The sequence below is a fragment of the Alnus glutinosa genome, chromosome 1 (genome assembly GCF_958979055.1).
Source record: "Alnus glutinosa chromosome 1, dhAlnGlut1.1, whole genome shotgun sequence".
Taxonomy (NCBI): Eukaryota; Viridiplantae; Streptophyta; class Magnoliopsida; order Fagales; family Betulaceae; genus Alnus; species Alnus glutinosa.
The window spans coordinates 16,287,344-16,301,613 of record NC_084886.1 but is presented as its reverse complement, the minus strand read 5'-3'; the positions used below and the strand labels follow the sequence as shown (position 1 = coordinate 16,301,613).

Sequence of the window (14,270 nt, the reverse complement as noted above, 5' to 3'; positions counted from 1 at the left end):
ACTTGCTTCCCCCACTGAAATGACTTCTACTGTGTTGCCTCCCACCTTGACCTCTACTAATGAACTATTGACCAGCTTGAGTTTCGTGATTCCTCCACCAATGTCCAAATTGTCTTCTGCAAGAAGTCTTGGAACGTGAGAGGTTTGAATGATAGGGTAAAAAGATGGAGAGTGAAAAATATTCTTAGATGATAATTTTGAGTGAGCATTTATGGGTGTTTATGGTTCTAATGATGACATTGTCAGAATAGCACTATGGGATGAGTTAGCATGCTTACTTAGTGGGTGGGATCTCCAGTGGTGTATAGGAGGGTGACTTTAATATTACCTGCTTCCCTAGTGAGAGATCATGCGACACACTCTTCCCCAACTATGCTGGAGTTCTCTGAGTTTATCTTTGATTGGGACCTCATGGATATCCCTATTTTTTTATGGTAATTTCACATGTTTTAATAACAGGGAACCCGTCGTGGTCCAGGATTGATAGGTCCTTTTCTCGCTTGAATGGGAGGCCCAATCTCCTGACATTTCTCAAAGGAGGCACCCTAGGTTGTTACCGGATCACTTTCCTTTATTGCTTGATTGTGGCGAAGTTGTTAGGAGTAAGAGGTATTTAAAGTTTGAGAATATGTAGTCATAATCAAAGCGTTTTGTGGAGCGAGTACAACAGTGGTGGGTGTCGTACAACTTTCATGGCTCCTCAAGTTTCGTCTTGGTGCATAAACTGAAAGCCTTGAAATCAATTTGAAAAAATTTGAATGAGGTGTTCAACAATGTTAGTAAGCAAAAACAGGTTCTTCTAGATGAACTCAGGATTCTTGATGCTAATGCAAAGGAAAGATCTTTACTTGATGCAAAAAAATGTGAGAAAGGATGCGATTTATAGAGATTTAGAAAGGATTGCTCTTTTGGAGGAAGTAAGCTACAGACAGAAGTCGCAGACATTTTTTTTTCTTCTTTTTTTTATAAGTAATGTCAATTCATTAATAGAGCGTAGAGGGGCGCAACCCTAGTACACATGGAGTATACAAGAGAACCCCTAATAGGACAGAACAAAAAATAAATCTAAAAAATCTGCATAAGTAAAAACACGTAATCTATGATGTGACGCTATTCAAAGATATAACATGTTAAGCAAACGCTTTCGTAGCTCCAACATCGATGTCTCGACATCTTCAAAGTGACAAACATTCCGTTCCTGCCAAAGACACCACATTAAATACAACGGAACTAACCGCCAAACTTCCTTAGCTGGACCACCCCAAATGAATCACCCCAACTAGTCAACAATTCCAGCACCCTTCGCGGCATAACTCACTCTACCCCAAATAAAGAATGTAACTCCATAGATCACGAGCAACTTCGCAATGAAGTAACAGATATTCAATAGAGCCCGCACTCTTTTTACACATACAACACCACTCAATCACCACGACATTTCTCTTTCGCAGATTCAATAGTTTTACATTCGATTGTACTCAAAACAATTTAGTTAGCGGCCTAAAGTAGACGGTATTTCTTTTGATGCTATTGGTATGGAGGAGGCTATGTGGATAGACAAGCTTTTGAGGAGAGCGAGGTTTTCGAGGTGGTGAAAGCTCTGAACAAAGACAAGGTGCCAAACCTTGATCATTTTTCCTTGGCCTTCCTTCAGTCTTGTTGGGAGATAGCATCAAAATAAATAATGACGAGCTTCTAGTTTCCCATTTAATATTTGCAGAAGATACCTTGATTTTTTTAGAGCAAACCCGGAACATCTCTATAACTTGCAGTGTCTCTTCTTAAGCTTTGAAGCTGTCACGGGTCTAAAAATTAATTTGATTTCATGTCAAAGTTAGTTCCCCTGGACAAAGTGGATTATGTTGGAGGATTGGCTAGTATTTTGGGATGTAGGGTGTCCTCTCTTCCCATGAAGTAAGTTGGGCTACGTTTAAAGCAAAATCAATTGGGGATGGTATTATTCAGAAGTTGGAATGTCGCTTGGTGGGTTGGAAGAGATTGTATCTGCTTAAGGACAGTAAGCTCACTTTGATTAAAATTTGTATGTCTAAGGGTTGGAAGAGGCTGAATTTGTCTAAGGATGCCTACTTCCCCATCCTCGTTGGAGTTGCAAATCATATTGAGAAACTTCAACAAGAGTTCTTGTAGGGTGGAGTTAGAGAGGAGTTTAAATTCCATCTAGTCAGTTGGTCTAAGTTTGTACCCTAATTTCCTCATGCAGTTTGGGGGTTCAAAATCTACTCTTCTTTACCCGAGCTCTCTTGGGAAAGTGGTTATGGCGCTATGCCACAGAGAGAGAGAGAGAGAGGCTTTGTGGAGATCGATGGTGGAAAGTAAATATGGCAACTTGTGGGGTGGGTGGTGCTCCAATGTGGTTATTGGTTCCTTTGGGGTTGGGGTATAGAAAAAACATTGGGAGCGGTTGGGGGGAGTTCTCCAAATTTGTGATTCGAGGTGGGAGTTGGGTCTAGGATACGGTTTTGGCACAATGTATGGTGTGGAGATCAAACCTTGAATGAATCTTTCCAACAACTCTCAACAGTGGAATGTCTCCTTTATCAGGGTAGTGAATGACTGGGAGGTAGAGTTGATCACTTTGTTTTTTAATCTTTTGTATTCTCTCAATTTGGTCCGACGTGGTGAGGATAGAATGTGTTGGATCCCTTCCAAAAGGTGAAGGTTCAAGGTCCCCCCAATTGCACAACTCTCCCTTTTTGTGGAAGAGCATTTGTAAGAATAAGGCTATCGCAAGAGTGTCCTTCGTTTGGACGGCTGCATTAGGGAATATATTGACTTTAGATATATAACCTGAGGAAGAGGCATGTCATTGGGTCATTGTGATGGACTAATGTTGTATGCGCAGGAGGAGCGGAAAATCCATTGATCATCTTCTACTCCATTGTGAGGTTGCTAAGGACTTCTGGGTTCCGGTCTTTCTTCTTTTTGGGATAGAGTGGGCAATACCCCATCAAGTGGCGGAGTTGTTGGCTAGTTGGAGGCGTCAGTTTGGAAGTCATTGTAATATAGAAGTCTAAAGGATGGTTCACTTGTGCTTAATGTGGCGGAATGGCTAGAACGCAATGCACGAAACTCTGAAGATTGTGAGAGCTCGATGTTAGAGTTAAAAACTTTCACGTTCAAATCCCTCTATGATTGGACGGCGGCACATAGTAGCCTTTTATTTTCTAATTTTCAGGGTTTTTGTGTTCTTTTTCTCCCTAAGTGAGCTTATGTATACTCCATGTGTACTTGGGTTGCGTCCTTCTATGCTTTCTAATAAGATTGAAAATGTTAACCTCAAACAGGACTAACATATATATATATATATATATATATATATAAAATGTTAGTCCTGTTTGAGGTTAAAATATTCATTTCTGTATTCTATTTTGCTCCAGCTTCTTAAATAGTCAGATTCCCTTCTTGTCAACTAGGTATCGAAATCAGTCCCACTATCGTGTTGAAGATGGAAACTACCGACATACTATGATTCTTCTTTATTTATTCTGATTGTAATATTGTCTTTATTTCTTTCCGTATTAATCCATAGGTTTCTTCTATTTAAACCTATGCAATCGTATGAAACAATTACAAGCAATAAGAATTTCTTTCTCTCTTTTCGTTCTTTATTTTCTACATGGTATCATAGCCGAATTAGGCTTCCTTTGTTTTTGGGTTTCTTCTTCTCTCTCTCTCTCTCTCTCTCTCTCTCTCTCTCTCTCTCTCTCTCTCTCTCTCTCTCTCTCTCTCTCTCTGTGTGCCCGTGGTTGTGAGACTACATCTTTGGGATTATGCAACTAGATTTGGCTCACCATCATCTAGGTCAAATGATTGACAAAAGGTACCATTGGCGTTCTCCGGGCTGTTCCTCTAACGAACGGTGGCGATTTGGTGAGCACTCGATTCATCATAAACACTAATCACTGTGTTTGATGGATCGATTGTAAACAAGGTGGTCTTCCCTGGCTTGTTCGGCAGTTTCTAGTTTGATCTGGAGTTTTTAAGGCCTACCGGAGTATGTGAGCGGCGCCGTGTGGACCTTTGGCGACGGCAAGACGGTTCTGTTCTGCATGACTAAACGCCACATCGTTTCGTGACTATTGAGAACGACACGTTGTTTTGTGACTGTTGAGAACGACATATCGTTCAGAAGGGATTTCCTGGTCTGCTGTTCAACCCTAATGCCAACAACTTGCAATTCAAAACTAGAGCAAACTACATGTATGACCTAAATGACCTGCAGTTTAGCAAAAAAAAAATGCAGATGCTAATTTCAGAATAATCAATATTTTTTATGGTTAAATTTTAGTATTCTCTTTTACTTGTAATCTTTTTTGAGCCCACCGGTTGTGCTGGAGCAATTTATTTGGTTGGATGTCGGAGACAAATCAGACGAAAGGGGTAGAGAGTCAGGTGATCTCCCATGGTGAAAATCCAACTCTTCAAATCACAACTGTCAAATTAGATGGGGTCAATTATCTTGCTTGGTCACAATCTACTCTTTTTTCTATTAAGAGCAGAGGGAAGATGGGATACTTGAATGGCAGAATTCAAGAACCAAAACCCAATGATCCTACTTAAGATAAATGCGAATTAGAAAATTCTACTGTTATGTCATGGTTGCTACATTCAATGCAATAGGAAATCAGTCAGGGATACTTATTTCTTCGTACGACAAAAGAGGTTTGAGATACTGCTGCTCAGACATATTCCAAAGTAGGGAATGCTGCACTGAAATATGACTTGAAGCGACGAATCCATGGACTAACCCAAGGTGATTGGCTAGTAGCCACTTATTTTCATAAGCTCCATAGTTTGTGGCAGAAGTTAGATCATTATCAGAATTTGCAACCTGAGTGTGTTGCTGATGCTGTTAAAATTAAGAAGATGATTGAAGAGGAACGCATTTATGAGTTCTTGGGCGGATTGAATTTAGAGTATGATCCTGTGCAGGCTCAGATTTTTGGGAAGGAACCTCTTCCATCACTACAAGAGTTTTTTTCATACATTCAAAATGAGGAGAGTCGTCATAGCACCATGCTTCATCCCAGTTCACAGACCCAATCTGCTCTTGCGGGTACATCTCAACACACTTTGAGAGATAATTTGAGAGTTTGAGATAGTGGCAGAATAGCAGATGCTACCTCAGATGATAGAGACAAATTATTCTGTGACCACTGTAATAGGTCGCAACATACTCGGGAGACTCGCTAGAGACTTCATGGCATTCCTACCCAAGGTCATGGGTGTCGCACAGGTGGAGGAATCAGGCCTCGATCCCATCATACTTCCACAGTTGAGATGGCCATTCCCACACTCGATACTCATTCCTCTACTACTGATATGGGGGGACTGACTAAAGACGAGGTAAAAGCACTCCGTCGACTTATATCTCGATTGGACACACCCGCGACTACATCCTCCTCCACTCTTACAGGTAATTTAGCCACTGCTCTGAATGCATCTACTACTCCCTCTGATGATCCATGGGTCATTGACTCTGGTGCCTCTGATCATATGACTAGTAAGTCTCATTTATTTTAGTCAAATCCTTGTTCAGGTAGAGACAAAGTTAGAATAACTGACGGTTCTCTGTCTCCAGTGTCGGGTAAAGGATCTGTTTCTGTCACCCCCTCTATGACCTTGGCCTCTGTCCTTCATATCCCTAATCTTGCTGCTAATCTATTATCCATTGCACGTATTATCATTGAGTTTAATTGTTGAGTAATTTTTTACTGTTACTATTTCTTCTTTCAGGACCTAGTCACAGGGAAGATGATTGGCAGTGGTAACTTGAAGGATGGCTTGTACTATCTGGACCCTTAGCCTAACACACAAGGTCAGCTCATACAGGCTTATCATACGGTTCAGGCGGATGACTCTGCAGCTAGAATCTGGCTCATGCATCAACGCTTAGGGCACCCTTCCTTTTAAATTTTGCAACCCATGTTTACTGTGTTATTTTTGCATAATAATGTTTCTAAGTTTCAATGTGAAACTTGTGAACTTTCAAAACACCACCGTGTGTCTTTTTCTCCTAGTATCAATAAAAGTGATGCACCTTTTGTTCTCATTCATACTGATGTGTGGGGCCCTTCACGAGTGGTCTCTTTATCTGGTATCAGTAGTTTGTCTCTTTTATTGATGATTTTTTCGGACCACATAGATCTACTTGTTAAAGGACAACAGTGATGTGTTTTTGTGCTTAAGATGTTTCACAAGATGGTTCAGACTCAAGTTTAATACCAAGATTAAAATTGTTCGTTCTGACAATGGAGGTGAATATATGCCTGGTAATCTCGAGACGTATTTTTGAGAGCAAGGTATTATACACCTAACCACATGTGTCGATACTCCACAGCAAAATGGTGTTGTTGAACGAAAAAAAATCGGCATCTTTAGAGGTAACTCGTTCCCTTATGCTTGACACGCATGATCCTAAATCTTATTGGGGGGACGCCTTACTCACTACTACATATCTCATCAATAGGATACCTTCTCAGGTATTAGATTTCAAAACACCCCTCGAGGTGTTGTCCCTACCTTTCTCTACTTCAAAAGGTGTTTCTCTAAAAGTTATTGGTTGTGTTCCATATTCATGGTCTTGCTAGGAGTAAGTTAGACCCTCGAGCCCTCAAATGTGTCGTTGTGGGCTATTCTCCTACTCATAAAGGGTATAAATGTTATCACTCCCATCAAGAAAACACTTTTTCTCTATGGATGTCACTTTCTTTGAACCACAATCATACTTCTCTTCATCCCAAACTCTTCTTCAGGGTGAGAGTAAGATTGAAGAGGATTTTTTGACTCCGTTACTTATCCCTACTCCTATGCCGGAGCCGAAGCAAGAACAGCTTACTAATGAGTCTCATACTGAACCTACTGATATGACATCTGGGCCGCCTGTGGAAGAGTTGAGAGTTTACTCCAGACGCCAGAAAAATAAGACCATTTCTGATGCTACATGCCAAACATCTGACCCTGGCTCAGGTAATACTACTTCTACTTCTGATATAAATTATGTAATACCTGTTGTCAATGATACGAGTCTGCCCATTGCACAACGCAAAGAAGTTAGGTCATGTACACACCATCCAGTTTATGATTTTGTTTCTTATCAACACATTTCTTCACTATATCATTCCTTTGTATCCAAATTGTCTTCTGTGTTTGTCCCTAGAAATCTACAAGAGGCACTTAGTGATCCAAAACGGAGGACAGCGATGCAAGAAGAGATGGAAGCTCTTCACAAAAACAAGACTTGGGATTTGGTTAAATTACCTAATGAAAAGAAGGTTGTTGGCTGCAAGTGGGTGTTCACTATCAAGCATAAGGCTGATGGTTCTGTGGAACGATACAAAGCCAGACTTGTTGCAAAAGGCTTTACTCAGACCTATGGATTGATTATGAAGAAACATTTGCTCCAGTAGCAAAGATGAACTCAATTAGGGTTCTACTGTCTATAGCTGCAAACTTAGATTGTCCTCTACATCAATTTGATGTGAAAAATGCATTTCTTCATGGAGACGTAGAAGAAGAAATATACATGTAAATTCCCCCTGGATTGGAAGATTCATCCTCAATAGGAAAAGTGTGCAAACTAAAGAAGGCTTTGTATGGCTTAAAACAATCTCCAAGAGCATAGTTCAAGCAATTTTCCCGAGCTATGTAGAGATTTGGTTACAAGCAAAATCAAGTTGATCATACACTCGTCATTAAGCATTCCTCTCAAAGAAAGGTAACAGCTTTAATTGTGTATGTTGATGATATTGTCTTAACAGGAAATGATGATGGGGAGATAGAGAACTTAAAACATCATCTTGCTAACGAGTTTGAAATAAAGGACTTGGGGAGTCTGAAGTATTTTCTCGGCATTGAGGTAGCAAGGTCAAAGCATGGTATATTTATCTCCCAACGAAAATACGTACTTGATCTTCTTATGGAAACAAGAATGCTCGGATATAAAGCCACTGACAATCCAATAGAGGTAAATGTTAAACTGGGAGAAGGTAGCGAGAGCCCTTTGGTGGATAAGGGCAGATATCAGAGATTGGTTGGACGGTTGATTTATTTATCTCATACCCGTCCAGACATTACATATGCAATTAGTATGGTGAGTCAATTTATGCATTCTCCGCGAAAGATTCATATGGAAGTAGTTTATCGCATTCTTCGCTACTTAAAATCCTCACCAGGTAAGGGGCTGTAGTTTTCTCAACATGATCATTTGAAAATAGAAGCCTATACAAATGCAGATTGGGCTGGCTTGATTATGGATCGACGGTCCACATTAGGTTATTGCACATTTGTGGGAGGTAATTTGGCTACATGGCAGAGCAAGGAAACAGTCTGTGGTTGACAGATCTAATGCAGAGGCAGAATTTAGAGCTATGGCTCAAGGAGTGTGTGAAAAATTATGGTTGAAAATACTCTTGACAAAGCTTGGATTTGACTCCAAGGACTCAATGCGATTGTATTGTGACAATAAAGCGGCGATCAGTATTGCTCATAATCCAGTCCAACATGATCGAACCAAGCATGTTGAAATTGATCAACACTTTATTAAAGAAAAACTTCGAGAAGGTATCATCTGCACACCATATGTGAAGATAGGAGAACAACTAGTGGATATGTTGACAAAGAGTGTGTCTAGTAGTATTCTTCATTTAGCCTTATCTAAGCTGGGCATGTGAGACATCTATGCCTCAACTTGAGGCGGAGTGTTGAAGATGGAAACTACCAACATATTATGTTTCTTCTTTATTTATTCTGATTGCAATATTGTCTTTATTTCTTTCCATATTAGTCCACAGGTTTCTTCTATTTAAACTTATGCAATCGTATGAAACAATTACAAGCAATAAGAATTTCTCTCTCTTTTTGTTCTTTATTTTCTACACATGGTCTTATCAAGTAACACCACCTTAACAATGATGGAACTTCATCTTGGAGAAGAAGAGGTTTTAAGAGAGAGAGAGAGATGTCCCCTGTGATCAATCAGATTCTGTTGGATTAATGCGGAAAGTGATAGTTGAAAGCAATGTATGTTGAGCATAAAAATCTGATACTAACTCTCAATAGCAATAAAACTACTACTATTACTACTACAAACAATAACAAGAATGATGACATACCTATAGTTTACAATCAATAAGTTGTATCCAATTGAAGAGAGAAATGCCAGGGACTTTGAAAAGCTTGATATCGAGACATCATGTGGGCCTCCATGAAGAATAACGATTAGCGGATTACAAGCATCGCTTTCCTTGGAGTTGGAAGATACAAAAATAGCTTCAAAAGGTTTGCTAGCACCTAAAACAAAGTAAACACATACAGGCTATCAAAATCAATTCTCTTTAAAGAAAGAATATTATGATTAAGACATCACACAGTTCCTAGTGAAGGACTATAATATATATTCACTAAAACAACCCATGAGTTGTTTCAGTCTAATATCCAGCTAAAGGACAATGGTTGTATGAGTAAAGCATATGATTCATGAATGTTGCAAAGTTTATCATTCACTTCTTCTGGACAATGTGATGTGGCATTAATCTGAAGTTTATATGCAAGTTGCATCAGGCTATCCAGCTATAGTTTCTTCATTATCATCTTCTTTCTATTTAATAAATGCCAATGATAACCTCATGCATGATGCAAGTTTGCATCAGCTATATTACTTCTTACTTTTATTTGTTTGGATTTATACTTGACAAAAAAAAATGGCTTAAAAGAAAGATAGTTCTTTACGCTTCCCAATTTTTTTTTTCCCTAAGTGCTCCTTCCTTTGATCTATGAGAATTATTGTCCCCTTACCAACATTTTTTTTTTTTTTTTTTTCAGGTTGTTGAAAGACAAGATATATTCAACTCAAATCACAAATATCTCCATTGAACTATTAACATTCACCAGTACCAGGGCTGTAAATGAAAAGCTTGAGCTCGACTCGATTATCAAACGAGTCATTTGTAAACGCAAGATTAGGCTCGATTATTAAATGATTCATACTCGTGTAAAACTCAGCTCGATTAACGTTCCTGCAAGCTCAAGAGAGCACCTCCCACCCTATAAGCTGCCATATTTTGAATCCACCAAAATTCTCCACCAAGTGTCTCTCTCAAAGATGGCTTCCTCGGTTACTATCTGATCATTTCCTGTTGTTGTTGGATTTTGGAGTGGGGAGTCGGGGTAGGAGGTCTTTTACAAGATTACAGATAAATAAGGTTTTCTAGATGATCAAGTTTTCTGAAAAGAATAAATCTCTCTCTCTCTCTCTCTCTCTCTCTCTCTCTCTCTCTCTCTCTCTCTCTCTCTCTCTCTCTCTCTCTCTCTCTCTCTCTCTCTCTCTCTCTCTCTCTCTCTCTCTCTCTCTCTCTCTCTCTCTAATGTCGGAGCGTGAGAGCGCGTTATGCTAGGAGTCCCGAACTTTCTACTTCTGTTCTTCTCGTCGTGCAGTCGGGGTGCAAGTTTCGTTTCTTCTGGTTCTTGGGTTTCTCTTGTTTTGCGTGTAGGGTTTTCTTCCAGTGGTTTCTCTTTGTGGGTTCTTCTTCGCCTGCGATTATGTAGAGTACACTGGGTCGACCGTGCTGTGGGTTGGGGGTGTTCTGAGATGGAGAAAAGTTTCATCGTGGAGTCGAAGATTTTCGTCTTCTCAATTCTGGATGGGGCGTCGAGGCTGAGGGTGGGGGAGAAAAGAACTTTTTCCGGTGAGATCGTCATTAGTTCTCAGTGCTCGGAGTGGCTCGCATTGACGATGGAGATCCTATTGGGTTACCCGGAAGATCAAGAGTTCATCAAATCCTTCAGGCAAGGGTCGAAAACCGTGATCACTCGGAGAGGTAGTAACCAAGCTGGCCGTTTCCTAGAGGTAGCAATTTTCAGGCTGGGTGGTCGGAAAGGGTTCATTTTGATCATCCCTGAGGGCCGTGGTGGGTGGGGTTGGATCAAATTCTCAGATGAGATGAGAAAGGCAGCTACTTTTCTTTCTGGCAAAATGGATAGCGATTCTAGGTCTCCAACTGTGTAGATCAAAAACGAGGGGAAGAAAGAAGAGCCAAAGCTGGGTTTGGCTCCTTATTGGAGGGACCCTCATTTTGTGGAGGTCTAAAGGTCAGGCACGGGCCGTATCGCGGGGGGTTAGCCGTTCCAGGTTGTTTCATGCTTCGGCGGAGCCGTGTGATCTGGACCTTCTCCTGTCGGTAAGGCAATCAGAGGAAGAGCTCAGAACGGCGGTGGATTGTTTCTCTCTGGAAGCACCTCCGCCAGAACTGATGGGTCTTGACTGGCCTTTCTGTCCGCCGGGTAAGAAGATTCTAGCACATCCAAATTTGAATTTTAAAATTTCAAAACGTCGCACGTGGAGCAAGCTGGTTATTGGGTCTAACTTGGCTCTGGGCCAAGCTGTAAGAAAACTTTTGGCCCGTTTTGTTGGGACTAGTCTGGGTCATAATTCAGGTTTCCGCTTAGCCCGACTCTTCCCGAAACCTGTTCTTTCCCATCCGTTGAGCATCCTGCTGGAGATGTCGCCGGAGATTTCTTCTAGGTCTCCCTTGGATCGCCTTTCTACTGGTGTCTTGGCGGACACTCCGTTGGAAACCTCTGAGAGTGTGGGTATGGCATCGTCAGGCTCTCCTAGGTGTCTTCTTCAACTAGAGACCTTGTCGTCTCCTCCTCTGCCGGAGATAACATCGCCTGCAGACTCTGGGGTGATATTGGGTTTGTCTTCTTCCGGGGGTGGGCCTAGCTGTCGGCACCTTGATCCAGACGGTGATGTGGGCTCGGGTCCGACAAAGATTCAGCAAGACACTTCGTCGAAGATTTCTTTGGGGCAGAATATGGGGTGCCTTCAGTGGGTGTGGATCCGTTGGACGTAGATGGGGACTCGGGTTCTGTAGCCGGGCCAAGTCTTCCTTCAATAATCCCTGGGTTTTCGGGTTTTGTAGTCGGTGAGACTTCTTCTCTTCTTCCAGCACTAGAGACGTCTTCCATGGTTTCTCCGATTACCCATACAAATTCACTCTCTCCGGCTGAGATGGATGAGAAGTTGACGTCAAAGTGGGAGTTAGATGTTAGGAAGAAGGCTGCTGGGTTTTGGGAGAGGTTGTCCCAGGAGTATGCATGGAAGGTGTCTGAGGAGCATAACGAGAGGTTCAGGGCTATTACGGAAGAAATAATTAAGCATCAGAAGACTAAAGGGAAGAAGGAGCTTCTGAATCTGCAAAGAAGCTCCTGCAAAGCTTCGTTAATTATGGTGACTCTAAAACTTCTTCTAAGTGTAGGAAAGGCCAGACCCATGTGATGTAGGGTTGTATGCCATGGGGGTTTTTGTGGTTTGTTTCTCAAGGCCTTAGGTTTATTTTTTTCCTGTTGCTTTGGTTGTCTGATGGGTTTTTGGGTTAGTTTTGGTTCTTTTTTGTATACCACATGTGTACTTAACGGCGCCTTACACTTCATTTCTTAATAAAATTTTAATTACGTATAAAAAAAAAAAAAAATAGAGAGACCTAGTACCTCGTTAAACAATGTGAAAACCTTTTTTTTTCTTATTCTAATCTAAACAAAGAGAGACCTAGTATTAAAAAATATTTAGTGTGCCTCAAATTGGAATCATTTTCTCATTCAAATCTGATGAGAATTCCTTGGGCAACGGGCTAATTAATGGTTGTGAATGGACAAAGGTTGCATGATTCAAGCCAAATATTTCTCCCACTTCTGAAATCATGTTGCTCTTTCAAACCGAACACTGCATCCTTGAGTCGCGCAGCTGAAAGTGTGTCAGGACATACGCATATCATGTGGTTTTCTATAAACTCGGTGCCATACACGTATACCTTAGTTTTTTTTTTTTTTTAGAAAAAAAAAAAAAAAAAAAAAAAAAAAAAAAAAAGCATTTTGGGAAGCTTCCCCAAGGAAAGGAAATTAAAACATAAAAGGTGACATTTGGGCGTTGACAAAAAAGAGTGAGAAAGAAGGGGAAAATGCAGGAGAGGGGAGAAAGATCAGGGCTGAAAGGGCAGCATCAGGCGCAACACCGGCCACCGCGCCGTGTGATGGCTGTGTGTTGCCTTCTTCGGACTAGGGGTAGCGTTGCTGTTGGGCGGAGCATCGATTTGAGAGAGAAATCGAGATAAAAGAGGGAATTTGTAGGTGAATTTTTGTGGCTGACGTTAGTGGCTGCACTACTGCACAGTAGTCTCCGGCCACGGAGCACGTCAGGCTAGCTGTCACACGTGGTTGCCAGCCTTTGGGAGGTGGTCTTGTGCCGTTTGGGGGTTGGAGAGGGTGGATTTTTTCTGTTACTCAAGCCGAGTACTCAGGAGGGCACTCGGCTCAGCTAATGGGCGAGCTCGACCTCGCACAAGGTTTTCCGCCTTGGCGAGCCGAGCCAAGGTTGCACAGGACTACTCGCCTAAGCTCGGCTTGATTACATCTAATTCAACATCAATTAATACTTTTACTAGTCCCAAGTACTAACTATAATAGCTTACAATAGTTTATTTGCCTTCAAGGAGCAACCCAAGAGAGAAATTAACTCCATCGGGCAAAAAAAAAAAAATAATACAAAAATACCAAAAAATAAAATAAATAAAAATAAATAAATAAATTCCACTTCATTAGGCTGATACAAAAACAAAAATCAATGAAAATCAGCAGGTAAATATGCCAAAAATTAAGAATTGAGGGAAGGGGTGGTAGGACTAGGAGGTCTTTTTCAAAACTCAAAAAATCTTGCAACTATCTTTCTTGTCACCCAAAGCATAGGCATTTTAGGGTCATTATGAATCATGAGTAAATATTACGATAGCCTCAATTAAATTTTAAGCATTAAGCCAGTGTATTCAATATGGATGATTAGGCTTGAGAAAGAAATCAAAATAGCATTTAATACCTTTTGTGAGGCCATCAGAAACATCCTTCACTGGTATCTTCATTATACCGAACTGAAGAGATGAGAGCAAAGATTTAACCTGCAGCAAGAAGACACTCACTCAAAAAATTGCATGCATTTAAGATAATTTATATACAGAAACGATTCATATAATATCAGTAAAAGAAAATTATGTAAACCTTCTCAGAGCACTTAAATATGGAACTTGATACGTCTAACCAACTCCATGCAGCAGCCTTAGTTGCTTTCTCAACAATGCAACCATACTTGATTTGAGGAACGTCTACTGGACTGCTAGACACTTCAAACAATAAAGCACAATGTAAAAATTGTATTCCAAATTTCTACACTATTACAGGCCAGGCCAGGGTGTTGGTAAAGA

General features: G+C 40.8%; 1 protein-coding gene across 4 annotated transcripts in view; it reads right to left on the bottom strand.

Annotated features, from left to right (window-relative positions):
- LOC133874687 (acylamino-acid-releasing enzyme-like) overlaps window positions 1-14,270 on the bottom strand; it is a 44,676-nt gene that overhangs the window by 11,898 nt on the left and 18,508 nt on the right. For all 4 annotated transcript variants that reach the window (XM_062312563.1, XM_062312578.1, XM_062312586.1 and 1 more), the window contains 3 exons: window positions 14,068-14,189; window positions 13,889-13,967; window positions 9,135-9,312 (listed from right to left, as the gene is read on the bottom strand). In XM_062312563.1, coding sequence (XP_062168547.1) covers window positions 9,135-9,312; window positions 13,889-13,967; window positions 14,068-14,189 — 379 coding nt within the window. The remainder of the gene's footprint in view (window positions 1-9,134; window positions 9,313-13,888; window positions 13,968-14,067; window positions 14,190-14,270) is intronic.